Source organism: Odontesthes bonariensis, chromosome 19 (assembly GCF_027942865.1).
Source record: "Odontesthes bonariensis isolate fOdoBon6 chromosome 19, fOdoBon6.hap1, whole genome shotgun sequence".
NCBI lineage: Eukaryota > Metazoa > Chordata > Actinopteri > Atheriniformes > Atherinopsidae > Odontesthes > Odontesthes bonariensis.
The window spans coordinates 14,040,328-14,068,025 of record NC_134524.1 but is presented as its reverse complement, the minus strand read 5'-3'; the positions used below and the strand labels follow the sequence as shown (position 1 = coordinate 14,068,025).

The 27,698-nt window shown below is 40.6% G+C and overlaps 2 protein-coding genes across 3 annotated transcripts; both read left to right on the top strand.

Moving 5' to 3' along the window:
* Positions 1 to 2,788: 2,788 nt before the first annotated feature.
* On the top strand, positions 2,789 to 19,695 carry sepsecs (Sep (O-phosphoserine) tRNA:Sec (selenocysteine) tRNA synthase). 2 transcript variants are annotated; one of them, XM_075451442.1, is made up of 12 exons: positions 2,789 to 3,094; positions 5,664 to 5,779; positions 5,863 to 6,017; positions 10,858 to 10,976; positions 11,348 to 11,506; positions 11,735 to 11,888; positions 12,029 to 12,131; positions 12,341 to 12,470; positions 13,285 to 13,376; positions 16,398 to 16,491; positions 16,636 to 16,726; positions 18,769 to 19,695. In XM_075451442.1, the coding sequence occupies exons 2-12, from the start codon at positions 5,666 to 5,668 to the stop codon at positions 19,025 to 19,027; spliced, it is 1,470 nt and encodes a 489-aa protein (XP_075307557.1). In that variant the 5' UTR covers positions 2,789 to 3,094; positions 5,664 to 5,665; the 3' UTR covers positions 19,028 to 19,695. The 2 variants fall into 2 exon arrangements, with proteins under 2 accessions (XP_075307557.1, XP_075307556.1); XM_075451441.1 differs by having other exon boundaries at positions 5,661 to 5,779.
* A 1,674-nt stretch (positions 19,696 to 21,369) lies between these two features.
* On the top strand, positions 21,370 to 27,235 carry lgi2a (leucine-rich repeat LGI family, member 2a). Its single transcript, XM_075451544.1, has 8 exons — positions 21,370 to 22,031; positions 22,229 to 22,300; positions 22,963 to 23,034; positions 24,121 to 24,192; positions 24,310 to 24,381; positions 24,539 to 24,708; positions 24,879 to 25,043; positions 25,129 to 27,235. Exons 1-8 carry the CDS (start codon positions 21,853 to 21,855, stop codon positions 25,944 to 25,946), a joined length of 1,620 nt encoding a protein of 539 aa, XP_075307659.1. The 5' UTR covers positions 21,370 to 21,852; the 3' UTR covers positions 25,947 to 27,235.
* Positions 27,236 to 27,698: the final 463 nt, after the last annotated feature.

The following is a 27,698-nucleotide window of genomic DNA, read 5'->3' as shown; positions in this document are numbered from 1 at the left end:
ACAGAGAGAGAAAACACAATAGGACAGAAAAGAAAAGTAAGAACAATGAAGAGATAAAACACATACATGTTTAGGCAGGATTGTGGCAACAGTACTGTTCCTCCAATAGCCAAGCTTTAAGGTGTTTGGTAAAAGAGGTCAGTCGGGAGTTCATGTATTGTGTGTGTGGTATTGAATTCCAAGTGTGAGAAGCATGAACAGAAAACGTGGTTTGACTAAAGGCACTCTTTCTGAAAGGAACTACACAGTCACCTCTAGAGCCAGCTCTTGTTGATCTGTTTGAGGTTTTTTTCACAAATTCTTCTAATGGAGGAGGTGCTTTGCCATGGAAGATTTTGTAAATCAAGATAGCAAGCACTCGTTTTTTTTTTTTTTTTTTTAGTATCTGACAATGATGGTACCTTTTTTTTTTATTTTATTTTTTTTATCTAGTACTTTCAGAGCTTGTTTCTAAACTATTTCAATTTGTTTTAGTGTTGTTTTACAGGCCAATGCCCAACTTGTTAAACAATAGGACATTTTTCTGTTTTGTTTTGGTGATTATACTTTTGGTACGGATGAATGTGTATATCTACCAACTTAAACACTTTCTAACCAATTTATTTATATATTATTTCTTCTTTTTTTTCCCAATGTCTTTGATTAATTTGCAAGGGCATTACTACTAATCTGCCTACTGTGCTAATGTGCATATTGAATTATGCTTTTACTTTGAGTCTTATCTTTACATGCCACTATCCATTTCTAATCAGCTTCGCAGACCAGTGTTGACTTCACTGCATTTAGATTAGGTTTTTTAAGAGTAAAACATGAACAACTTGTAGATAGTATCTTATGTAATTATGCTCTGACCCCCTCCCCCAACAGCTTACATGGCTGATCATTCCAGTCACGGAGAACTGGCAAGTGTTAAATCAGCATTCTAAGCACTAGTGATACAATTTGTATTTTTTTTTTTTAATTTTGCAAAGCAAACGATCATTGGATGAAATAACCAGTGGATTGATCTACCTTGAAAATAACCACGTTACAGGTTGAGTAGCTCATAAAGAACTGGACCAAGTTCAAAATGCTGGTTTTTTTTTTTTTTTTTTTTTTTTATTATAATCTAGATTGACGGCTGTAATGATCGTAGCCAATGCACCAATCAGCTACAACATTATAATCACTGACTTGAAAAGTAACTTAAAGGATAAGACCGGTTTTTTGACATTGGGCCCTTGATTTCACATTATAACATGATGTTCTACTCACCCCTGCTTGTTGTTGGTCATTTGGAGCTGTTCCGAAGATATTTGAGAGGCGTCTGGCTGCTCTCTTGAGATATTCGGCCATGAAACGGTTTCCTATGGGCAAGTTTATACAGGCACAAACTATGCTGTTTATAATTTATTAATTACTCTACACTAGCACTGATAACGTGGAGGTGCGTCGCTTACTTAAAAAAATCCGGGTTACTATAATTTTGAATTTTTGTGTAAAGTGGGTGTTACTGACGTCATTGTCGTGCTACTGCCACAGACAGCCCACAGACCTGCTGCCTATTTATTCATTCGGCTAAAATTCAAAATTAGTAACCCGGATTTTTTTAAGTAAGCGACGCACCTCCACGTTATCAGTGCTAGTGTACAATAATTAATAAATTATAAACAGCATAGTTTGTGCCTGTATAAACTTGCCCATAGGAAACCGTTTCATGGCCGAATATCTCAAGAGAGCAGCCAGACGCCTCGCGAATATCTTCGGAACAGCTCCAAATGACCAACAACAAGCAGGGGTGAGTAGAACATCATGTTATAATGTGAAATCAAGGGCCCAATGTCAAAAAAACGGTCTTATCCTTTAATACTTTTCTGCTCGGGAAAGTCTGATTCTTGGTATTCACCTTTTTGTTTTGACACTTACCACCTACCTCAACATCTTTGTAGACCAACCAAATTGCTCTCGTGATTTACAGCATTCTGCTGAAGTAGCAGCTGGGCCAGTAAAAGTGACATGCAAAGGGCTCAGGCAACATGACATGAACAAGAGTTTGAGGTGTTCCCCAGCCTCATAATGCCCCAGATGCTAGATCTAGAAGGATCTGATGGCATTTGAAGGAAGCAAGCCCATTTCACAATAACTCCATCACACAATCCACAGAGCCAAAAAGGATCCTTTTTCTTTTTTTTTGTCAGGACACCTACATGGGCCCTACTTTTACTGAACTAAAGACATTCATTTGTAATGGTGTGGTATAGTTTTTACTGAAAGGATGTGAACATTTCCTCCAACAACTCAAGTAAAACCTTGCTTTAGGCCACTTGCAGCATTATGTCATGTAATATTACAAATAATACTGATTAGTTTGATTTGAGAATTGAAATCACAAGTTGTATTGTGAAAATATGTAGCCTACAAATCAGCATCAATAGGCTGTCCTTAGTGTTTTTTGTTCAAAATACCATTGGCATGTAGGGTGAGTTGTATCTTTGTGAATGCCTATTTAAATGAGGCTGTTCTCCAAATCTAATATTACGGTCCAAATAAATTGCAGACACTTCAAGACATTGTAATTTTAAGGGTGTAGTTTTTTAAGATTGTGAATACAAGCAAGAATCAAGTTGGATTTAATTAATGATCATTTCTACAGTAAAAGGTTACAAAAACTATTCTTAAAAGAAGTCGATGCATTTTATTTTTATTTTTTATTTTTTCAAAGACCACATTTTCCACAAGGGGGGAAAAAAGAAAAAAAATGCTTGACGACCGATTGTGGTCACCTGATCAGCTCTGCAAAGTCACGTGACGTAGCGCAGTCTCTCTGCTTCCACGCTGCTTAGTTCTTTTGGTCGGTGCTGGTCATCGTATCTGTTGCTCACGTGGAGGCCGAAGAAACAATCGGAAGCCTTTAGGAAAGTGAGACGAAGACGGTGGTCCACTGAAGCGGCCCCGTTGACGCTGCACGGACTTCCTCCTGTCAAAATATTAGATTAGCTTAGCTTAGCTTAGCTAAACTGCTTCAGACCCGCTGCCAACGTAAACAACATGAGGCAACGGTTTCTTAAACTATAACCAGGTTTCAGATAACGTTTGATTCACGTTGCAGTGGCTGGTAAGTTGTGAAACACCGGTGCAAAACAAAATATTTCGTTTAATATCTGCTCTTGTTATTGTTTAGCTGTTAAACCAAGTGTATGTGAAATAAGAGATGACTTGAGTGACTGCCACACTGGGGTTAAAATAAATATATTTTCAGCATTGTTTCATGATCTTTATTTTTGTTCTTTTTAAGTTCGAAGTTGGCTAAAGTTCATAAGGTCCCTACATACTGCTATGAAAACAACACGTTTCAAAGTCTGCGACACAGACTTGTTTTTACATGTCCTAATTCCCAAACCAGAGACGCTGAAATTAAAGGCGGGGTAGGGGATCTTTTTCTGGAACATTTTTTTACATATTGCTTGAAATACTCTTCACACCCTCATTGCAACCAATTAATTAAAAGTTTTGACACAAATATGAAAAGTTTTAGTGGCCTCTAGAACGTACAATCTAGGAAAAACAGTATCCAATCATTGTGAACGGACCGTTCACAATGATTGGATACTGATGCCGTCTATCAAACTGCAATCTGCTCCACCCTCCCCCTCCCCCTCCTTCCCCCTCCCCCTCCTTCCCCCTGTGCGCGTACCCTGCTCCGTGAACGAAGCTTGGCAGGAAGCTAAACAAGAGCCAGCTTGGCTAGCACCTAGCATTATTAAACGTATAGTTAGCATATACTAAATACTAAATACGGCAGCGATCGATGCTTGCTGTCAGAACAGCGCTCATGCACCTTCGTGCTCGTGCGCGTTCATGTACTCTCGAGGCGTGCCTTCGGGGGGAAAGTGAAGAAAAGGGTTGGGACTTTTTACCTGTGTATTTTCAAAATGCAGCTTCGCTGGACTCAAAATCCAGGATCTCCTACCCTACCTTTAAAGAACGGTTTGACAGAAAACCTTTGGCAGAGCCACTAAACTCATCTATCACTTTCATAGTTAAGTAGGGTAGGTCATGACAAACGCACACATTTTCATCTTCTGTGATGTTACGAAAGGCGTAATGAACAGGGCATTGTAGTTTTCAGATTTAAACAAAGTGCTACACAAAAAGAAAAGAAAAATAGATTAAAGTGCATGGAAACCAAGTAGAAAGGCAAGACTAACCTCTTATGACAGCTGAGGAGCTGTAGGAGGTTTTGGCTAACACAGGATTGGACATGGACTTGGAGGACTTTGTAAAAAGAAAGTTCATCTGCCACCTCATCGCAGCAGTTGACATATTAAGTCTGCAGAAAATTAACTGTGAGTAAGAGTCATTGTGGAAAAAGTGGATTGGGAACATTTGGCCTGTATCGCCAAAAGCTTATTTGCAGAACAAATAAATCTGCATTTAATAAAACGAGCAGAGTGGGGTGAAAATGTTCTTTTGGGTTGTAGGGCAGCCACTGACTTGACAGTTATACACTCGGGAACCAAAAAGTAAAAAGTCTTTAAACCTAAAAACCCACTGGAGTTTTTGAATGGCGTACTGGGGCTCGTTCTATAAAGCAGTGATGCGGCGAAGTTCGGGTTCAGCTCAAGATTTTCAAAACGAGTTAGGTTAGGTTCCCAGATGAGGAAGGTCAACAGATAAACCCCCACCTCCCAACCAGTCACTTCTCTTAGAAAATGATCAAATAAAATAGACGGTGTGTTGACAGTAAGAAAGTCATCTTCATAAGAGACGAGTCAGTCAGAGAGAAGGCTTATATAACATTAAACCATGACACATTCTCTCTAAAAATCAGGCCAACTTTTAAAGATTTGGAACTAACATTAAATACTTTTGCTAAATTACATCAGCTGTCTGTAGGTTCATCTTCCTATCCAAACACATTTACGACTAAAGCCATTATGTTTAGCATAATAGAGCCTCGATGACAGAAAATGAACCTAGACCATTTCCAAAAGAACCACTTACTAGTTTGAACTGCTTTTATTTGGGTTAACTTGGCCTATTTGTGATGGTGAGTGTATAAAACGGCCAGTTTTACATCTGACATAAGAAGACTGAAACTTTCTCACATACTTGAAGATTGTACACGTATTACATTATTTTATTAAAACAGGCAGTTTTAAAAACAAACTGCAAACTGGCAGTTGGCATTGTTTTTTTTGTCAGCTTTCTTTCCTGTTTTGGCTGTTTTGTGTTTTTTTTTTTGTTTTTTTAGTCTGTTAAAATGATAAATTTTGTCTATCTGTTTTACATGAGCGCGCACATATCCAGAGTCAGAAGACCCGGGTGGACTTGTAGTGCTGCTTTGTGAGATTTCCATTTTTAGGGTTAGTTAAACCAGACCACCTAAAGATGCCTTGGATGTGTTGAGGCTGCTTCGTACCACAGGGCCTTGCACATTAATCACTGATAATCTGTGGTCTCTAAATCTCCCAGAACTTGAAGCTTTCTTCGGGGAGAGACGCAGATAAAAAGATAGCAAGCTGAAATATCTGTCAGTGAGGGCAGATTAGAATCAGCATGTATTAGGTTAACCACACTTTTGCACGTGTCATGAGTGCTGTTGATGTATTTTTTTCTTCAAAAACCAATTGCGGTACGTTGTTACGTACTGACTTCTTACCCCGAAGCTTTGTGTTCAGCAGAGATGAACAGTGAAAACTTCACCCTTGGCGAGAAGATCGTGTCACCCTCCTACATTCGACAGGGGTCTCAGGCCCGTCGTGGCCACGAGCAGCTCATCAGACACTTACTGGATCAGGTAAGGTCGACGTATGCTTTAGTGTTCCTTCAGGGTTGCTGCGGACACGTGCCTCTTTGACGTTATGTGTGTGTGTTTTACAGGGAAAGTGTCCAGAAGAAGGATGGAGTGAGAGCACCATAGAGCTTTTTCTGAATGAGCTGGCAGTGATGGACAGCAATAACTTCCTGGGCAACTGTGGTGTAGGAGAGAGGGAGGGCCGGGTGGCATCTGGCCTCGTGGCAAGACGACATTACAGGTTAAAAAATCTTTTTTTTTTTTTCAGATGTTCAACATTAGAACTAGATCATTTTTGATAATGTTGTGTGCTGTGCAAACTCTATAGTCTGAGCTTCCTCCTCTTCAGGCAGTCCATTGCAGGATTTGAGATGTTTTTGGGAGGATTGCCTTGTTGCACAAGTCATCCTCTCTTCATCTTCAGCTTTCATCAGACTGTGCTTTGTCAGAATCTGCAGATATTTAAACCAATACGATCCTCCCTTTGTAAATTATAAGCCCGTTTATCTGGCTGTAACACAAGCCAAAAGCTTGATCTCAGCTTGATTGATCCATCCCTTTGTTTACCAGGTTTGTTGTTGTACAGTTTAAAACTAATTACAATTTTTTTTTAATCACTTTATTCTCCGCTCATTTAGTTGTTCACAGTGACAGAAATACTGACCTGAAGTGCAAAACATGTCGGCATGGTAGTGCACGTACACTTCACATTTTCATAAGGATCTATTTACTTTTCTCTTCCTAAATTTCAAACCCAATATGTATGTACCTCAGAGAGAAATTGCATTCTTGAGCCCATTTGAAAGTTTCTTTCAGTCTCCATTAGTGGATAGATTTTTTTTTTCATTTGTAATGGAGACAGCTCAGATGTTACTATGTGTCATTGGCAGTCCAAGTCCAGCGCACTGAAAGCTCCTCTTAATGTATTGACGGTTTCAGCCCAAGTCCAGTACCCTTAAACTGTACACTAAGCGGAACAGGGGACACCAGGGTCCAGAGGCACTAATCATAGTACAGGGGTGATAGCGTTTCGGCGCCGCGCCGGAAATCCGGCGTAGCGTGGCTCTGTTTAAAAAAAAAAAAAAAAAAACTTACGAAAAGCCTTTTTTTTCCCCTGCGTTTGACGTGTGCAGACCATTTAAAGCTCAACGCAAGCCTTCCATCCATTCAGAAATAGGACGGGGGGGGTCTTGTTTGTCTTGGCCAATAAGGGACATTGAGCGGCACGCTCATGGCAGAGCCATAGATGGCTCTGACTCATGGGTAGGGCTGCACGATATTAGAAAAATATGCGATACACGATAACATGACTGGATACCGCGATAACGATATTACTTGCGATATTTAATATATACATATATTTTTTCCCTCTCTACTTGCCATTCTGCATTTTATCATGTATAAAACAACTGAGAGCAATGTTTTATTTCCAACATTTTTTTATTAGGAAAAAACATGGCTGATATACAGTATAAACTTAAAATGTCAACCTTTTTAATAACAGCAAATTAGGTGAATCAAGGAGGAGTTCACAAAATGAGGTCGGGAGGGACTTAAAAGTGCTTAAATGATTACATGGGGAAAAGACCAAAATGGCTAATGCATTTACATTCATAAAGCTTCCCTTGGCATAGCAAATGTGTTTAGCATAAACGGTATTCAGATTACAATTCTGCTGCCATAATGCTGGACAGGACAAGGGGAAAAAAAAATAAATAAATTAAAAAAAAAATTTTCGATAAAATTTTTACTTTTGCGATACGTGTATTGCAAGCCGTGGTATCGCAATAACGATACATTTTCGATATATCGTGCAGCCCTACTCATGGGCTCCGAGTGCGTTCCAGGGCGGGCATGTTAGTTGGAAAAAAACTAGTTATTAGGCTACGGCCCAGATAGTTCAGTGGCAGCTTAAAATTCAGCGCATTACGGCTTCCTAACTGTAATAAATTATTAAATATTGTTTATGAGTATTTAAACATATGTCAGTAAGCAGACAAGTTACATGAATAATGTCCCAAATGTTAACCGATGTAACCGTTTAGAAAAAAATGAAACAAATCAGCACGCAACGTCAATGTCACTACGTGTGATGTAATCGGTCAACATTGGGACATTATTCATGTAACTTGTCTGCTTGCTGACATATGTTTCCTTGCGATTGCTTTGCTAGTTTGCTAGTTTTGCAAAGTTTTCCAGTATGGCGGTGTTTATGAAGCCCGGAGAAGATGTCAAAGGCCTGGATAAAAGTATAAAGAACAAATGGCGTTGGGCATGGATCGAAGATGTGGGGCTTGATGGTAAGCCCTTTTCGAGCTGGTGTCAAAAGCTTCGGCAACCTGGTGCTTGTTACTGTACGTTGTGCCCTAAGAAGCTGATGTACGGTACAAGTGGTAAAAAAATTCTCTCTCGGCACGAACAAGATACTGTACATAAAGCAGCAGCCAGAGCAGTGCAATACACCACCCTTTTGCCAGGGGCATCAGCTACGGCGGACATTCCGCCTTCGATGTCAGATCGAGTAGCTAATTTAAAAATTCGGCTGTGCACCTTCATTGCGGAGCATGACCTATCGTTCACGGTTGCACAACCGCTCGTGGCCCTCTGCAAGAAGCTGGCAGAAGACCGTGCCGCCCTGTCACACCTGTCTGTTTCAAGGCAGCATGCCAGTTATCTGCTCACCCATGGAATTGCGCCAGAATTTAAACATCGCCTGTCTGAGAAACTTGGGAATGGTATGTTTTCCCTTAATATTGACGAGGCAACGGACAAAAACATGGATAAGATCATGAATGTTCTTGTCCGTTTTTTTGACGAGGATGCTGGGAGTGTGAAAACTCAGCATTTTTCCAGTAGGAAAATCAACATAGCCAATGCAGAGGCGTTGACAGCAGAGTTAAATGACGTCCTGCGCACATACGGGCTCGACTGGAGACAAGTGACAAGTCTGTTACTTGACAATTGCGCTGTGATGAGGGGGAAAAGGTTAGTTAATTCTTTCTGCACACGTTATGGAATCAACCAGTAACAATAATGACAATAATAATAATAATAATAACGACAATAATAATAATAATAATAATAATAATGACAATAATAATAATAATAATATAATAACAAAAAAGCCTAATAAGAATAATAATATTATTAGGCTTTTTTGTCGTTATTGTTATTATTATTATTATTATTATTATTACTGCATTTGTATAGCCTATACAAATAGCACAATTCACACAAGACTTGCAGCTCAACGTGCTTCACAGTTGGATCAAAAACAACAATAGGCCCTAACATAAAATATATATATATATATAATAGAATGACTAATTTAATCAAGTTCAACATGCACCATGTTTTCAGAAATGCATTCTGGTGTTGAAATGTTGCATTGTGGTTCAATACCCACCTCAATTTCTAGCTATACTGCAACATCACAAGCCTAGAATGCCTTTTTTAACCGCATACGCTGGTATTTGTTTTTACAGCTAGAATCAAACATGGCCAGTTTCTTTCAGTCAATCTTAAGTGCTATACCAAGATGGAAATTATCTGTGTTTTCGTGAATAACACTATAGATAGGGCTGCACAATTAATCGAATTTTAATCAAAATCGCGATTTTGGCCTCGGCGATTATGAAAAATGAAAATCGCGATTTTTTTTTTTTACATTTATTTTCTTAATGCGGGTTCAGTTGCATTATACTCTAGCATGCAAGCATTTAACCAGTAGTCCGCCAACAACCAGGGGGCGAACATGGACCTATTCGTTACGCCGCCTGACTGATCCACAAGCAAGTTAAGCGCGCTGCTCCTCACTAGTGCAGCCAGCAGTGGTGTCAAGTTCAAGTGGTGAGAGCAGAGTAGTAGTGATATAAGGGAAGACAAAACTGGTGGTGAGGATGATTGAAATGACCGAGAGCCAAGCTGAAGCTGCGGCAGTAGGTAAGCCCACAGCCGGTCTCTCTGGTGAGAAGGACGAGCTCGTCCCTCGAAGGGGCTCAATTTCGGCTGTGTGGAGCTACTTCAGATTCAGGGCTAGGGATGTCCAACAAAAGCAGGTGTTGTGCAAAGACTGTGGAAGAGTTGTGTCGGCACCGCAAGGCAACACAACTAATCTGTATAACCATTTAAAGAAGAACCATGTTGAAAAATACAACGAATGCATGAAAAGCAAAGTTTCACAAATGCCCCGTCCCCATGCCACTGCCCAGATGCAGACAACCATAAATGCCACCCTGCACCGTGCAACACCATATGCGCCAACATCACAAAGACACGCGGAAATAACAAAAGAAATCACAATTTATTTAGCCAAAGCCATGGCTCCAATAAACACCGTTGACAATGTGGCATTCAAACAAATGATCAAAACGCTGGACAAAAGATACGAGATCCCGTCCAGAAATTACTTCTCCAAGGTGGCATTACCTGCGCTGTACAAACAATGTCGATTTTAAATTACATTCTGCACTGAAATTTTTTTTTTTTTTTGGAAAGAAGTGCAATAAAATTCAGTTGTTTATCATTGTTCCATAATCGTGATTAATAATCGTGATTTCAATTATGATCCAAATAATCGTGATTATGATTTTTTCCATAATCGTGCAGCCCTAACTATAGACATAAGGCAAAAATGAAAACATTATCTAAAATGTGTCACTTGACAATAATGGTCATACACAGACTATTAAATGTTTGAATAATGTGTCAAAATTAGGCCTACGTTACGTCACATATGCAGTATGTTGTGCGCCCCCCACCCCCCCACCCCGTTGGAACAGGAAAAAAAAAGTTCAGGCTCAGGATTTTTTTTCACTATCACCCCTGCATAGTAGCACAAAAGCAATGGAGGCCAGAGTTTACCACTCCAGCCAGGACCCGTGGTACAGGCTGTGCAGAGAGGCTTTCCAGCACATAGTAGGAGGGTGTAAGATGCAGACATGTTCGGTATAGATGAAACGTTAAAGCCAAGTGGCGGGAATAGTACAGAGAATGAGTTAGAAGTTCCTATGTCAAAGTGGAAGATCCTGAGCTAAAAACCAAGCAAACTTTAACTGTTCCTGTTCTGCTGTTTCATGTAGGTTGATCCACGGTATTGGTCGCTCAGGTGATATTGCTGCTATTCAACCTAAAGCTGCAGGATCGAGTCTGCTTAACAAGCTGACCAACTCAGTTGTGCTGGACATCTTGAAGCTTTCGGGTGTGTACATCTTATCGGTACTGCACTTCCTCATATCATATTAATTTGGATTTTTGTTCGTTTTAAACTGCTGAGTGTTCATGAAAAATGTTGGGTTTTTTTTCTGGGAATGACGTGAAAAAATCAACCAACACAAGACCATTTTTCCAGCTGCCCGTGGGACACTACATTTCCCATAATTCTCAGTAGCATGGTTCATCAGACCAACCCTTTATCCTGAATTTCCACTTCTTTTAAACCCCGCAACTCCTGTTTGTAAAACAAGCTTAGCATTAAAAGATCTCTTGTTTCTTATTTTTTAGACTTTGAATGAACTGAACTTCTCTGCAGTGGGTAAAATACAAACATGCTCCCTTTCATCTTTACTAAAGGTGTTCGCAGTGTGGCAAGCTGCTTTGTTGTTCCTATGGCAACAGGAATGAGCTTGACTCTGTGCTTCCTGACCCTTCGTCATCGAAGACCTAAGGCTCGCTACATTATTTGGCCTCGCATCGACCAGAAGTCCTGTTTCAAATCAATGATCACAGCAGGTGAGTACATGAAAACAGCGTCCTGTGAGCCACACATCCTGTTAACTGACTGGATTTGTGTTCGAGAGGTGACAAAAGATTATTACTCAGTATTCATAGGAATTTTTTTAAATCAGTAAAGTGTTTTTATCAGTGCTCAGTTTCTGCTGTTACACCATCCATCCATCATCAGTGCATTAGTTAGACGTGTGCACTTCCCTCACATAAACAGCTGACTTGTCTGTTCAGGCTTTGAACCTGTTGTTGTGGAGAACGTCCTCGAGGGCGATGAGTTGAGGACGGACTTGGAAGCTGTTGAACGCAAGATCAACGAGCTTGGAGCCGAGAACGTCCTGTGTGTCCATTCTACAACGTCCTGCTTTGCTCCGAGGGTCCCTGACAGGTAATGGCAGTTTTCCCTTGGGCTCCGCTAGATATCAGCTTCTTCAGTGGCATTTGTATTACTTTCAGCTTTCATCTCTTTGGAAAACAGATTTCGGGAGCTGTTTAATTTGCCTCACAGTCTGTCGTACTGTTTTACAGGCTTGAGGAGCTGGCCACGATGTGTGCCAAATATGACATTCCTCACATAGTCAACAACGCATATGGAGTACAGTCGTCTAAGTGCATGCACCTTATACAGCAGGTATCTGCCACTCATTCCCAATCCATCTAATCTTGGATACTTTTGAATTCGTAGATAGTTTTACTCTCTTCACTTGCGGTCACATGTTGCAGTTTGAATTGGAGCTTCCCTCTGAAGACAAATCTGTGATTCCCACGTGCTTTGTCACTTTTGTCACTGGTGACAGACAAGGTGGTTGCCTCATTCTCTTCTTGGACTATCTTCATTAGGGGGCTCGTGTGGGAAGAATTGATGCGTTTGTTCAGAGCTTGGACAAGAACTTTATGGTTCCAGTAGGTGGCGCCATAATCGCAGGCTTCGATGAGGCGTTCATACAGGAGATCAGCAAGATGTACCCAGGTGAGTAGTACTTCCACTGAAGCTGAGCTAAAGTGGTGTTACATAAGTAAATGATGAATCGGTTGACAGGTAGATCTGCTTTTCTTATAAAGCATGTCACCAGAAATTGTTCAGTTCCAGCAGAGATGTCTGCCCCCAAAAACCTGCTTTTGCAGGGAAATGGTACCCTCGGGGTGGAGTTTGTCGTGCTGAAATGTTTTGATTGGGCTTGTCCATCAGCTCCACCAAAACTTTTCGGGGCTTTATGCAGAATTAACTATGGAGGTTATGTTTGTCCACTGTCTCACAGTATGGATGTGGGATGTGAGGTTTAAACGCTCTACCTTTGTAACACATCTGATGAAAGCACAAAAACTGATTCTTCTATGAAATACAGAATAGTTCCAGATTGATCCTTTCAACTGAGATCTATCTGAATGAATGTGGAAACAGAGATGAGAATCTGACCGTTTAACTGGATTCAGTCACTTGAGGCGAAGGCGCTGTTATGTTCATTTACCAGTAAATAAATCAATTTTGGATAATTTTTCATAAAGATTTTACAAAAACAATAAAGAAAACAGCTGACAAACTGGGATCCATAACGGCTCAAAGAAACCATAATATTTGACTACCACTGCAGAAGATTTGCGTTGATCGTATATCTATCTAGCAAGATTATTGGAAAATATGAGATATTGGATTAAAAATGACATTTTCCCACCGCTAGACTAAATGTTAGCACGAGGAGCAGATACTTGAACTCTAATTTGGCTTGAAAGTAGCAGACTGTTAAGGTGCTTAAAAAAGCCTCTTCTCGTCTTTCTCCGTCCAGGTCGAGCATCGGCTTCACCCTCACTTGACGTCCTCATTACCCTTCTCACTTTGGGAGCCAGCGGCTATAAGAAATACATGTCAGAAAGAAAGGTAAGGGCATGTACACATTCCCTTATTATAAGGCTAAAAATAGGTTGTCGAAGTTGTGTCGGATTGCACCAGATGACGTGACTGTATGTGTAGTTTTCCTCACCTTTATTTGGATTTGAGCGGGGGGGCTTTAGACTTGAGCGAGCAGTGAGCGTTGCGGAGGGAGGAGCTGGCTATAGCAAGATAACGTTGATCCAGAAGTTTTAAAAACCTCCCCTGGTGGCTCACTGCTTTAAAGCAGAGTTGCTCACAATGCAGCATTCCTCTCTTTAAATGATAGGCACTGCAGCATTCCCACACCTCCACACTGCTGTAGAATAAATGTGCCTAACCTGAACTAAATCTGCTTTGCCTGAAGCTCACACCATATGCGCACTCAAAAATAAGCAGAAGGTGGGAGTTTTTCAGAAGTGAAGGACTAGTGCATGTTTTCAAACACTCTGTTTTAGTGATATCTCTTAAAAATGCTCAAAAATACACACGGCCCCAAGTTCTCGCATCTAAAAAAGATAAATATTAGCCCAGAGATGCAGTGCAACACCCAAAAATGCCAGTTGTGGGGGGGGGACATCCCTGCAGCAGAAATATCAGTGAGGAAATTCATCTGCCCTCTTGTATGAGCTGACACCATCAAGGCTTATTGATTTCTCTTAGTCTGCTATATGCATAATTAATGCGCAGAATCACTTTTTCCATCATGTGTGCAGATCTAAGTGAGTTTCTCACATCTCTCTGGGGGTCACGAGCTTTAAGTAATTTAGACATATGGTCTGTTGAGGTTAATTTACAGGCTTATGTGCCACAAATGAAGAAAACATCTCTAACTTATTATATTTAAGGTAACCAGTGGATGAGTGTGAGTTGTTTTTGTTGTTGAGGTTTACTCATCACACACTAACTTATTGTCTGGAGACTCAAAGACTCGCTCTACAATCTGTGCCTGCCCCCTCCTCCGCCTTTGGGATAATAAAGTTGCTCTTTGTCTGCGGAGAACAAGGGACACTTGGGGACACTTGAGACATTGTTTAGATACTTTTAGTGTCTGACACTTGACTGAGACAATTTTCTTAATGCTTTCGCACCAGGAAAGTATGAGTCAGCAGAGTGTGTTGACTCACTGTTGCAGAGAGTAGATTCTTTAATGTGTAATGCTTAATTTGGGAATCAGGCGATAGTAAGTGGCAAAAAAAAGAGAAAAAAGTCTGAAGATGGTTGCTCTGCAGCTTTCCTGCCTGGCTTGGGCTCATAACATCTGTGCTCTGAACCATTTTGCTCTGATTCAGTTGTTCGCACACAGCTTCAAGCTCAGAGCTGAACACCTTGTCAGGATCTATAAGATACGTGGGTGTTCAAATCTCAGTATTAAAGCTTGCATTTTTCTTCTCCTGTTCCTTTAATTGATCCCAGAGGTGGGTGTGTGATTCACAAAAAAAGAACCTGGACAGAGAGGGACAGGAAGGGGGTTAGTCCACAAAAGCGGCTCCACTGCTGGTTTTGGAGTAGGAGCCCAACTTGATATCAGTTCTTTCTGAAAGACTCTGCTGGGTCATAGAAAGAATTAATTCAACTCGATTAATAAATATTGTCAGGTGCTTGATTATAACTATCTGGCATTCGTAGATACTGATAAATATTTATAAATTCTGTTTCCGGCTTCATTTACAAATACCGTTCAGTGCTTGGAAACACCCTTTGGCATTCCAGAGAGCATTCACATACACTGACTGTGGTTTAAAACGACATTCATGAAATAGACTGGTGATTTGAAGACATCGGTTTGCATGGAGAACGAGACAAACACTGTAATCTCAGTAGATGAACTGTTACCCTTCAGTATGGTCTCTTGCAGTTTAAAAAAAAACTCTCCTATTTTTAGCCGATTCTTTTTAGACCCAACTTAAAACTGGCACCAGCCCTGAACTCGCACAGGAAACATTTTGGTTTGACATGCTGCTTCCACTTAAAGGGATAATCCGGAGTAAAATGCACTTTAGATCAATTTACGGGATGTTGGGAGTACATACGCTGAGTTGACATCAAAATCATGTCATTCGGATGTGTTTTGAGAATTTCGATTTGACCGTTTTTAGCCAAAAGTCGTTAGCCTGGAAGTCAGAGGGGCATATCATGTCACCGCTACAAAACGCTATTTTTATACCTCTTCTACAGCTCCAAACAACATAACACTTACATGGTAGTGAGTAGAGGGTCCCTAAAGCCAAACCGAAGTGTCCCGAGGTCTTCATGTGGTCGGATATAGAGTCCAGAATGAATTTAATCAAGCCAGTACCTTTCCGGAAATGTTGCTGCTGCAGCTGCCGCTAAAGACCGTGGTGAAGTTGGTTTGATATTGGATATTCGACAGATATTCACAATAAGGAAATAAGGTGTCTTTTTTTTCAAACCAATATCAAACCAACTTCACCACGGTCTTTAGCGGCAGCTGCAGCATCAACATTTCCGGAAAGGTACTGGCTTGATTAAATTCATTCTGGACTCTATATCCGACCACATGAAGACCTCGGGACACTTCGGTTTGGCTTTAGGGACCCTCTACTCACTACCATGTAAGTGTTATGTTGTTTGGAGCTGTAGAAGAGGTATAAAAATAGTGTTTTGTAGCGGTGACATGATATGCCCCTCTGACTTCCAGGCTAACGACTTTTGGCTAAAAACGGTCAAATCGAAATTCTCAAAACACATCCGAATGACATGATTTTGATGTCAACTCAACGTATGTACTCCCAACATCCCGTAAATTGATCTAAAGTGCATTTTACTCTGGATTATCCCTTTAAACTTGGAGGGAAGTGCATACAGTCAGGCAGACAGGGGACACGCTGAAGGAATAAGGGAGGGGTTTAATCTGCATGCTCTTAGATTTGCTTGACTATCAATAAAGGCACGACTGCTGCCTTTACAATAAAGTAATGGGCAGTGTCCAAAAGGGCATCTGCTACTATTTATAGCCCTTTTGTATTGCTCCTGCAACCTTTTCTGTCTCTTCATGTGTGTCTGCAGGAGATTTATTCATTCCTGGCTCAGGAGCTGAAGAGTCTGGCTTCTGCACACGGGGAGAGATTGCTTCACACCCCACATAACCCCATTTCTCTGGGTGAGCTCAAAGTGCTGATTACTGAACCAGCAGGTCCTCACACTGTCATATATTTTTGTAGAAGTCATGTTTCTGACCTTGTATTTGTTCCTTTCTTCAATCAAATCATTGTGCCCGTTTGGGTGTGGCACCTCTCTCCTCCAGCCATGTCTCTCGATGGTCTCCAGGCCGAGAGCGACAAGGCAGTGACTCAGCTGGGCTCCATGTTATTCACCCGACAAGTGTCAGGAGCCAGGTATGAAAACCTGAAAAAGGGCACGGTGATAGTTTGGGTTGCGGATGGATGGACAGAGAGGGGGGGGGGGGGGGGGGGGGGGGGGGGGAATCAGGCTGTGGAGAATTTATTTGTCTGCTCAGAAATGAGAGGCTGTGCCATGTTTTGCCAAATAAAATGGAAAGTGGACATCAGCAATCAAGCAAATGGATGAGTGGAAACTACTTTAGAAGATTAGACAGCGTGTCCTTTGAGGGTCCCCCTTAATTTAACTGTATGTTTCCATTAGATGCAGAGAGACGTTGCCTCATCTGAGACAACAAGCGTGAGCTGTTGCGCAACTTTTACGGTCATTACTTATTCCCACCAGTAATGCAGCCTTTCTTTGGATTACAACGGACAATTTTAATCTTCTGCCACAGTCACTCACAGTCAACACAGGCGCATTTAGTTGCCATTTTATTTCTCTGTGATTCCTTTTGAAAGTTTTGAATCAAGCATTTGGACCCCATCTAAATCTATCTAGAGATCTAGAATAAATTATTTATTTGGGTCGATCTGTCCAGATTGTTTTGTGTCATTCGGATTTTAATGTATTCTTTTTCTCTTAGTGAACATTTTTATGAAGGTCAGAGAATACGTCGTAAGAGAACTACGCTTGTATCTCTGTCGCCCACTTATTGAGATGTACTGACTTCTAAGGTTTATGTTTCAATGGTGCATATTCATTTTCACTATTTGTAGCAGGAATCCGAGCGGCGATATGAACTGAAATATGCTCAGCATGAGTCCTGTGAGAGAGAGCCGTTCTTTTCACGTCAACATCCAGCCAAACAGATTGCGATCTGACAACTCATTGCGGTGCACCTCTTTACCGTGATGTCTTCTCATTGGCATCATGTCGGTTGTTAGACAGTGATTGATTTCACATTAAAGTGAGCCTAAACCATGCCAAATTTGTTAGGCGTGAATATTGTGCTCAGTACTGCAGAGTTTGAATCTTAATAATCGACTCCAGTTCAAAAGTGCTTTTCGTTTCCCATATATAGTTGAATTGTAGTGATGAAGCTATAGACAGTTCAAGTCAGTATTGAACGGGTTGAGCAGTGCAGCATTTAGCGGCTGCAGATCCAGGGTTCCTTAGAAGATGATTTAGAGTGGACTCAAATAGAGCTAAAAGGAGAGTGAAAGTTAGACTTTACAAGTACAAAACTACTAGTCAGACAGATTTTTTTTGTCCAACAATATTCTATTTAAACCACTGCCTCTTTTATATTAAAGACCAATGTTCTTGTTTTCCTTCATTCAAGAGAGCAACGACCACTTCAGTTCAACCAATTATCGCTGGTTACTGAAACAAATCTCACAGTTATACACTGAGTTACTGAATCGGAGTCGAGGAGTGATGCGCTGATTTATTCATTCAGGGCTTTATTGCAAAAGCAACAAAAAACGATCAGGATACCTATTTGAAGGTCGATGTGTGGGGGTTGTAAACGGTGAAAGAATTTCAGCATTGAAAATGGTTGGCATGCATATTTGATGGGCAGCGGTTTGCTTTGTAACGTAATGAAGCTTGAAGGTATCAGCAAGCCAGTTTGCTTTCCATTGCAGCCGTTGTCAATGATTAGAGCTGTTAACCATTTGATTCATCCTAATTTTCCCTATAATCATTTGGAATTTATTACATTTTAAAAAGGTAATTATGGCCCATCAGCCCATCTTCACTTTTCAATTCCACTTGTATTTTAAATTGTGAATATTCATTTGTTTTTGGGTGTGTTTTAGTTTTTTTTTGTTTTTTTTTTCCCATTCTTTTGGACTGAGCTAAAGTCAACACTCTTAAGATCAACAGTACATTTCTAATTGGAGTCCTTAAATACTTTTAATAGCTTTATTCCAGATCATTTATTCATGCTCCCTAAAAGTAAAATAGTTTTATTCTTAAGCCTTTCTGTTCTTTTGTGAAGTCATGACTTTTAATTATTTTTGTTACTTTGCTCCATGTTCAGAATCCACCTTTTGTGCTACATTGTTCTGTTTTTTTCCACTTATGTTTCTAGGGTAATACCACTGGGCAAGGAGCAGACCATAAGCGGACACACATTTCGTGGGTTTATGTCGCACTCTGAGTCGTACCCCTGCCCTTACCTCAATGCCGCCTCGGCTGTGGGCATCACTCGGGAAGATGTGACACTGTGCATCAAAAGGCTCGACAAATGCCTGAAGACTCTGAAGAAAGACAGAAATGCAGCGAGAAGTAGCTCCCCAGTATCACTGGTGAACCAGGAGGTTGCTGAAGGAGATGTTGCTGAAATATGAAGTTTTACCCTTTTGCTACTCGCACCGACTACTTATCTGATTTAGACTGTTAAATCAAGACACTGCATTAATTTCAGTGACTTTCGACAGCGGGTGATGAGATGGAAAGCAGATGTTCTTTACAAGTGAAACTGACGCAAGCTCATGCTAATGAGTAATTCTGCACTCCATTAAGGTGTGCTAGGAAGTTATTATTGTAAGGATAAAAAGTGTCTCAGGAATATATGGTCATTAATTAGACCAAAGTGTCTGATTGTTGACTCTACAATTTGAAGAAGTTAAATGAATTATGGGTCCGTCATGTGCAAAGGATGTCGTCTTTTCCTAATTAAAGCCGTCAAATATCTTCACACTGGAGTCTGTATGAAATATTTTAAAGGTGTCAGGCAGACAGATGGTGCATAACGAATGCATATTCTGTACTCATTCCCGCTTATTGATACATGAAACAAAATGGCTTCATATCTGCAGTGAGTTGTAATGTGATGCAAATGTCGGTGAACCATTAACTCCATCTGAACCCTGCATATTGGATTAGCTCATTTATTTTCAGGCTCAGTAACAGATCACAAGGAACACTTAATCAATAACCATACACCAAACATAAATCAGTATGTGTTCAGGAAATGTTTACTGTTTGTCTCTGTATTAAACAATCGTATACGACACATCAACAGATTAGGGCGATGAGTTAATTCTTGCACTGAGGGATAGGATGAATTTTAAGTTCTATATCTTCTATTTCTCTTGTCTCTATCATGTACCTCTGCTCTCCAATGTGATTCATTGAGAAACAGAGCAGGAAGTGCCCTGAGGCACAAAACACTGAATGTCACTGACTGGTGGCCACTCAAGATTTTGATAAAGTACTGGACTGTTTCATGTCCTCCTGCGCCCTTGCCTTCATCTTCTTTATCTTATCAAGGCTGATTACTTTGAAATCTGCAGGCGATGCTGTAAAGTTCAAATGGTCACATGTGAATCAGAACTGAAAGTAGCAGCTGTCGCAGTTTCTATGCATGTGCAGCACACAGGTTGGTTTTTCACCTGCAGTAGGTATAACAGGTCAGAATTTATGTGTAACCAAGGCAACATCAAAAACCCATCCACCCAGCAGCCTTTGACAGAGGGCTGGACTGTGTTATGCTGTTGTATCAGCATATTTTCACGGTTCCCAAGCTGTACTGAACCATTAACAGGACATAGTGGAAAAACACTGTGTGCCCTAACAGCACTTGTACAATGCAGCACTTGGAACAGGAAAAGTAGCTTTCACAATGTTTTTTTTATTTTCTTAGAACGGTAACTTTGACATCTCATTTGGGTATGCTTGATAGATTTTTGAGCTGTCCATGGTTGTAAGGTGAGGCAAAATGATTGTGAACATAAAGGCCTTTTAATACGCAAAACTTTAGGGGGGAAAAAAAATCCAACACAAGACTAAACATACACACGGATATTCTATTTCCTCTTTCTCTGTTTGTTGTCACCAGTTTTTTACGTATCTGTTACTGAAGGAAAGCTGCCAAAGCGTTTGTGAGTAACTCTTTTTGGACTGGATAGTTTAAAGGGAACCTTTGATCGCAATAAGTCAATCAGACCTTGGGTTGAAAACGTTTGGAGTGCAACTCTTGTCCCAATTTTGAACTTGCAAAAGCTACTGGCTGCATCTTGTTCCTGATTGTTTACCTTCATCTATCCTCACAAAATTGACTCTCCCTGAAAGTACTTCCTCCTCGACGTGGACTCCACACACTCGATCAGAACTCTAAGCACCATAGGGATGTTCCAGATGACTAATGGTCCTTCAGTCTTGGTTCCCAGAAATTTTCAAGAGGAGTTAAGTGATGAAGAGTGTCAGAGTGGCACATGAAATGACCACATATTTGAAAACCTCTGCCAGGAAGGCCACAGTGATGTTCACCAGTCTCTGACATTTCTTAGTCTTTTAAACCACTCTCCCAAAAATTCTTCAGTTGCAAAGTCTCAATGTTTTTTCATGCCTGTAAAACCGGTGTGTAATCTGTGTGAGTGCATCACAACTGTTATTGGGTGCTATTTCCAAGAGATTCGGTTGTTCAAACGTGTCAGCATACCCTGCAATTTAACTGAGAGGGTTAGCTTTTCACTCGCCTGTGTGTTCTATGGCGTGACCATATGCAGCGATGTGAGCATCTCTGAGTGGGTCGCCACAGAGGCGCTGTCCATGGTGCTGCAGTTATGCGCCTCTTGTTCTCCTACACGAGGGAAGGGGGGATCTATAGCTTACTCACTGGAGGGAGAAAGATTCCTTGTGGCGTTACATGAGTTTACAGGTCTCAGTCAAACTCAGTGAGGAGGCTTTCGTTGGGTTTGACCAAAAACTGTTTGAGTAACCCCATAATGTAAAACAGAGATTGTGTCGGATTTGGCACGGTCGTTTAACACGAAATGTATCTTCTTTTTCCAAATCTATGCATGTTGCCCACGGCTAATAGTGTGAGTTGGAATCGATAGATGCCCGCTTACGATCGTTAATAGCACGTGAGCGCCATTCAAAACCCTCGTTATAGATAAAACTTAACTCTGACGGAGACAAACTGCGTAATAAAATGTCCTCTTTAAAAAAAAATGTATGGTGCATGGTGGTTTAACCAACAGTTATCCGACTGGAGCTTAATAAATAATGAAAGCGTACGGAGGGGAGCTGCAGCTGATTTGCTGATGTCAGGCAGCCAGTGCAGCATTTCATGGTGCAGGGTGGAAACGCACGGTGCCATCATCCTCGGTCGGTGCACTAGGCAAAAAAAAAAAAAAACCTCACACATGCAAGCCCGGCAAGAAAGATGCTGCCAGCTCTCAAGATTTGGGCATTATTGTCTGTGTCACTGTGCTACCTGTCTCAACCGGGTCATATGAAAAAGGTTTTCCGATGTCCTTCAACATGCAGCTGCTCCAAGGAGTCTATCATCTGCGTCGGGTCCTCTTATATCCCAAGGATTGCCCCCACCGAAATCAATTCCCTGTGAGTATCTACCCTTTAAAATGGCACAATATATGTTTTAAAACAATGCGTGCAACGCGACCAGCACTTTGTAGCACGATAGGCCCATTCAATAAGATTTTCGTTGTCTCAATTTGACCACGCAAATAAGAGTTGATGGCAGTGCAGTCTCAGGATTTCCTTTTCTTTGGTTGAACGTTTTTGCCTGCTTCTTTCAGGAGTATCGTCAATGGGACTTTCAACGAGGTCAAAGAAGCAATGTTCTCTCACATGCCATCTCTCCAGCTACTGTAAGAACACTTTAACTACCTACAGCACTTCTCAAAGCATTTGACTGATTCGCCTTACTTTGTACTAGAGGCTAAGAATGGGCTGCGTGGTCTGTACAGCTTCGACATAACACACGTTATTTATAAATGATCGCTAGCTTTTATACTGTCGCACATGTATGTTCAGTGACTAACTTTCTGTTGTGCAAAAACAACAACAGCAAGGTGTCTTGTAAAAAAGTAAGTGCATCTTAAAAGTTATCAGGCAAGGCAGGCTTTTTAAAAGGGTTGGACGCCTGGGGATGGATAATGGAAATATTGTCTTGAGCTTTCAGTGCGGGCCTCATACTGTACTTACCGGAGGACATTAATCTTTGTTGTTCCTCTACTAGTGACAGCATGGATGTCAGCATAAACAAAGGCGTGGCAAATAGAGAATTGATGCCAAGTCATTATTTCCCATTAAAAAGTGTATTGCAGTTATAATAGAAGCCATAAAATGTGGTGACATGTTAACCTCTTCGACACTTGGTTTCGTGTACTTTGAACTTTTGGCTTAATTTTGTTCACTTATTTGATTTATTCTGAGAAATGCCATCGCTTCTATTTTACAGACAGAATCCACTGCACTGATTTGGTAGCCAGCATAGATCATTTACGGTGTGTTTTGTTATTCGTTGCAGGCTTTTGAATTCCAATTCTCTAACAACTGTAAGGGATGATGCATTCTCAGGTCTTCCACATCTGGAGTACCTGTAAGTTGTTTTTATATTAAAGTGGATCCGATTGAGGAATGATGACTGCTCTTCCATTTATTCATTTATCATACCTCAAAAACCACACAACATCACAAAAAAAGTCATCTGGTACCTGCAGAAAGTGAGTCTGGCGTGGACGTGTAGACCACACACACACTGATGGCTCCACCTGAAATGAATCTTTGCTTATCTGTTCACACTTCACTTCCTGACCAAAATTAAAATGCTTTCATTTGTTAGAAAGCATAAAAAGATCATGTGGTCTGATGAGTAAAGACTTACCCTATTCCAGAGTGTTGAGCATGTCAGGGTAAAAAGAGGGGCAGATGAAAGTGCTGTTCCTGTCACACCACATGCCCGAAGGTTTAGTCATGTGGAAACAGCATTATGATCTGAGGTTACTTCGGATAGTCGGATCTAGGTTCAGCAATGTTATGTGCTCAGAAAAAGGAAAAAGTAAACGAGCAGGTCTTTCACTTTGCCCAAACTGTGGGAGAGTGGTTTAAGGAGCATTAAACATAATTTTCAAACATTGATTGGCCATCACAGAGTCCAGCCCGTAACCCCGTTTAGAATCCTAGAGATGTACCAGAGAAGACTTTACACAGTTGTCCAACTATTCCATCATCAGCACAAGATCTCGGAGAGAAATTTCCGCAACCGTTACTGGAAGCAAATATTCCGGCTCTAAATGAGCTTATCAAATTGATGCCATTTTAAATGAGTATCTGAGTCAAAGCCAAAAGCGTTCAAAGAAATGTTAGTTTCACTTTTTTTTGACCAAGCAGCTTCTAAAAAGCAGAGTTTATGTTTCTATTGAAGAAAAGTAGAACGTAGAATTAAAAAGGACAGCAGAAATGTAGGTGGCTTACAATGTTGTCATACAAAGCATGCAAGAATCAGTAGGTTGAGTTATTCTGGCTCAGATGGTATTTTGAGATTCAGTGTGGGAATACTGTGCAATATTCATGTAAAAATAATGTCATACAATTGAGGGTATGATGAGTGATCATTCTAAAAATTGCATTGTCAATTTTCCACTATTGATAAGTAAATGATCTTATGTTCTCTTTTTATCCACAGGTTCATTGAGAGTAATAAGCTAGAGACTACATCTAAATATTCCTTCAGAGGACTCAGGGACTTGACTCACTTGTATGTTCCAAGATTGTCAGAAATATACCCATATGTGATGCATAGTATACCTGGATAATGCTCTAGCTCTATTTCATTGTTGTATTTGCTGTGCCAATTCATTGTGGTTGTTTCTAGGTCTTTGGCAAACAACAACATCAAAGCTTTGCCCAGGGAAATCTTTATTGACCTGGAGTCACTGATAGAGCTGTAAGTTTGTCACACAGTTAAAAGTGTTGGGTAAATGATGTCATTTTCTCTGTTTTTCTATTCATTTTCTATTTATTCTGTGCCCTGTGCCTTTTTTGTTTTTGTAAAGTAGTTTCTGTCTCTTTCTGCAATGACACACCGTAGTTCTTTTCTGCAGGGACTTGCGAGGTAATGCTTTTGAGTGTGACTGCCGAGCCAAGTGGCTCATGACTTGGTTGAAGCACACCAACGCCACAGTATCGGATGTCGTGTGTGCTGGACCGGAGGACATGAAGGACAAGCGCCTCAATGACATGAACAGCCTGCACAATGAGTGCATCTCAACGGGTGAGAAATACCTGAGCCAGCTATACTTATTTCAGATTTAACTGGCATCAGTATCACACAAGTCACCCGAGTCATTTTACGAAAGATGGTGAAGATTATTCTTTAAATGTGGCTTTGTATGTGGTATTTTATGAATTTGTAAAAAATGGAACTCATGTGCTTTTCCACAGATTTTGTCCTTCATCAGTCTGTGGCATCTGAGTCTTTGTCTGTTGACACCTTCAGTTATAAGGATGATGTCTATGTGACGATTGCTGCTCCCAGCACAGAAAGCTGTATGGTTTTCCAATGGGACCATATTGAAATGAACTTCAGGACTTATGATAATATCACAGGTAAGGCAATGCCTTCACAAGCTGTATCAGGATGCTCAAGTTGAGTCTTACTCTCATATGACTAGTGTGCTTTCCTGCCCCTCAGGTCAGTCCATTGTGGGTTGCAAGACAGTTGTCATCGAAGATGAGGTGTTTGTCATTGTGGCTCAGCTCTTTGGTGGTTCTCGCATTTACAAGTTTGATGACGACCAAAGCAGGTTCAATAAGTTCCAGGACATTGAAGTGTCCAAAATCTCCAAGCCCAATGACATCGAGGCGTTCCAGATTGGCACTGACTGGTTCTTTGTGGTTGCTGACAGCTCAAAAGCTGGCCTATCCACCCTCTACAAGTGGAATGATAATGGATTTTATTCATACCAATCCCTGCATGAATGGTACCGTGACACAGATGCAGAGTTCTTGAACCTGGATGGGAAAGCCCATCTTATTTTGGCAAGCCGCTCACAGGTTCCTGTAATTTACCAGTGGAGCCGGAGCAACCAGAAGTTTATCCTGCAGGGTGAGATCCCCAACATGGAGGATGTAGTAGCTGTAAAACACTTCCGGATCAAGGAGGAGCTCTACTTGTCTATGACACGCTATATTGGTGACTCCAAAGTTCTACGATGGGGTCCCAAACAGTTTGCTGAGATCCAGGCTTTGCCCTCACGAGGCTCTATGATTCTCCAGCCCTTCTCTTTTAAGGAACGTTACTACCTGGCTCTGGGAAGTGACTACACCTTCTCTCAAATTTACCAGTGGGATGATGAAAAGAAGCTCTTTGACCGCTTCAAGGAAGTGTACATCCAAGCACCGCGCTCCTTCACTGTGGTTTCCACTGACCGCAGGGACTTCATATTTTCATCTAGCTTTAAGGGAAACACACAGATCTTTGAACACGTCATTGTTGACCTGAGCTTGTGAGGGGGCTGTGCCTTATTGTCCCTCCTGCAGTCAGATGTCTTCCTCCAAAAAGATATATTTGCAAAGGGACAAAAAGGACAAGACATTGTGAACTGTTGAATATCTAATACCTGCATAATTCTGACACAAAATAGAGCTTGGTCAAGTTTTGTCTTGACTATTTCTCAATGGCCTTGTTCCTATTACCTGTTGCCATGAGTTCTCAGACTTTAAGATACTGTCATTTCACAAAGACTGCTAGTTTTTTTGTAAAAAGGTCCAGCCGACATGGATGGTAAAAAATAGTTTGATATGTTTGGAAGTATAGCTTTTCAGTTAAAGATCCTTCTGCTAGTAGTTTGAAACCCCCAACATAATACACCAGGACCTGAGAGAAAATGTAGTTCTACTCTTATTTGGGCCACTTACTTCATGCCCTCTTAGCCTGTGTTCAATAATGTACAGTACGTTAACCTATCAGAGCAAGGGTTTTGTGTTCTGATGGACTTACAGTGTCTCCTTCTGGCCGTGATGAAGTATCACACCCCTATTTCCATACAGGGAATGTCTTGAAAGCACAAACCTTTAATTAGCATTGCGCAGATCTTACAGTGTATAGTTGTTTTGTGGCAAATTTAACTGTAGGTGGTACAGACTGTATTGCATACAGTAGTTTAAAAATGGTTTGTTGTTTTAGGAAGTGACATATTAAGGAAATATAGTTCCCATTTTGATACAGCTTTTAGATAAGAGATACAATAAGTTGAATTTGAAGCTGTTGTTGTTGATCAGGGAAACTAAGACCACTTACAAGTTTGAAAAATAACTGCAGTCTTTTGGTTCATGATATCATTAAACTTTTTTGGAGGATTGAATAGGTTTCTCACGACAGATTCAGAGGCCTCATAGAGAAACTAAATGTAAATATATCCAATGAAAACAAGAGGCTTTCTCAGTGTGTCATTCTGAATGTTGACAACCTACAAGATGTACATAAATTAAAGATTGCAATACCACTAACTGTTCTAAACAGATATTTGCACTTACTTACAAAACTCAAATGTTACTGCAGCTTGCAAGAGCATGACATGTAAAAAAGGGTGATTGTCAACTTACTTTTAGAGAAACCCAACAAAGTGTTCAAGTGCTTTTTATCAATGAAGCGAATGGCACTGCAAATAAATAAATAAAAAGAAATATGCAAGCTTGACAGTTCTTTTGTATGTTTTAGTTTTAAGCATATTGAATGTTACTCTTAAAATCTGCTGTAAGTTTAAACAGTTGACTAACAAAATAAATATATAAAAATATGATTGTAAGATGTGTTTTATCATTCACTGAACAACAAGGGTGGTAAAATGTCAGCTTTTTTTTCCCATGTCTGGAATTATCTTTGTTTGGGGGAAAGCTCACAAAATGATTAATAGGACTTGCACATGACGGGACAGTAAGATTTCAAGGCTGCTTTAATCAATATTTCTATTCTTTTTATTGTGTCAAATGATTATCACCAATGCTTTCAACTGCTTTTAAGTGGCAGTCTCGTGTTGTCATCAAATATTTTTGATACCACTGGCACAAACTGCCATAGCCAGAATCTAAAAAGCAACTCTCAGCTTACTGACAGCTCAATTTAAATCCCATTAGAAGAGATACTTTATAGCTGCTGTAACCTGATAAATAGCTGTCTGGTGGTTTTAGTGTTTGGGATGTATCCACCATATTGATTTATCTTCCACCAGAACAAATTAACAAACAAATAAGGTGGTGAGG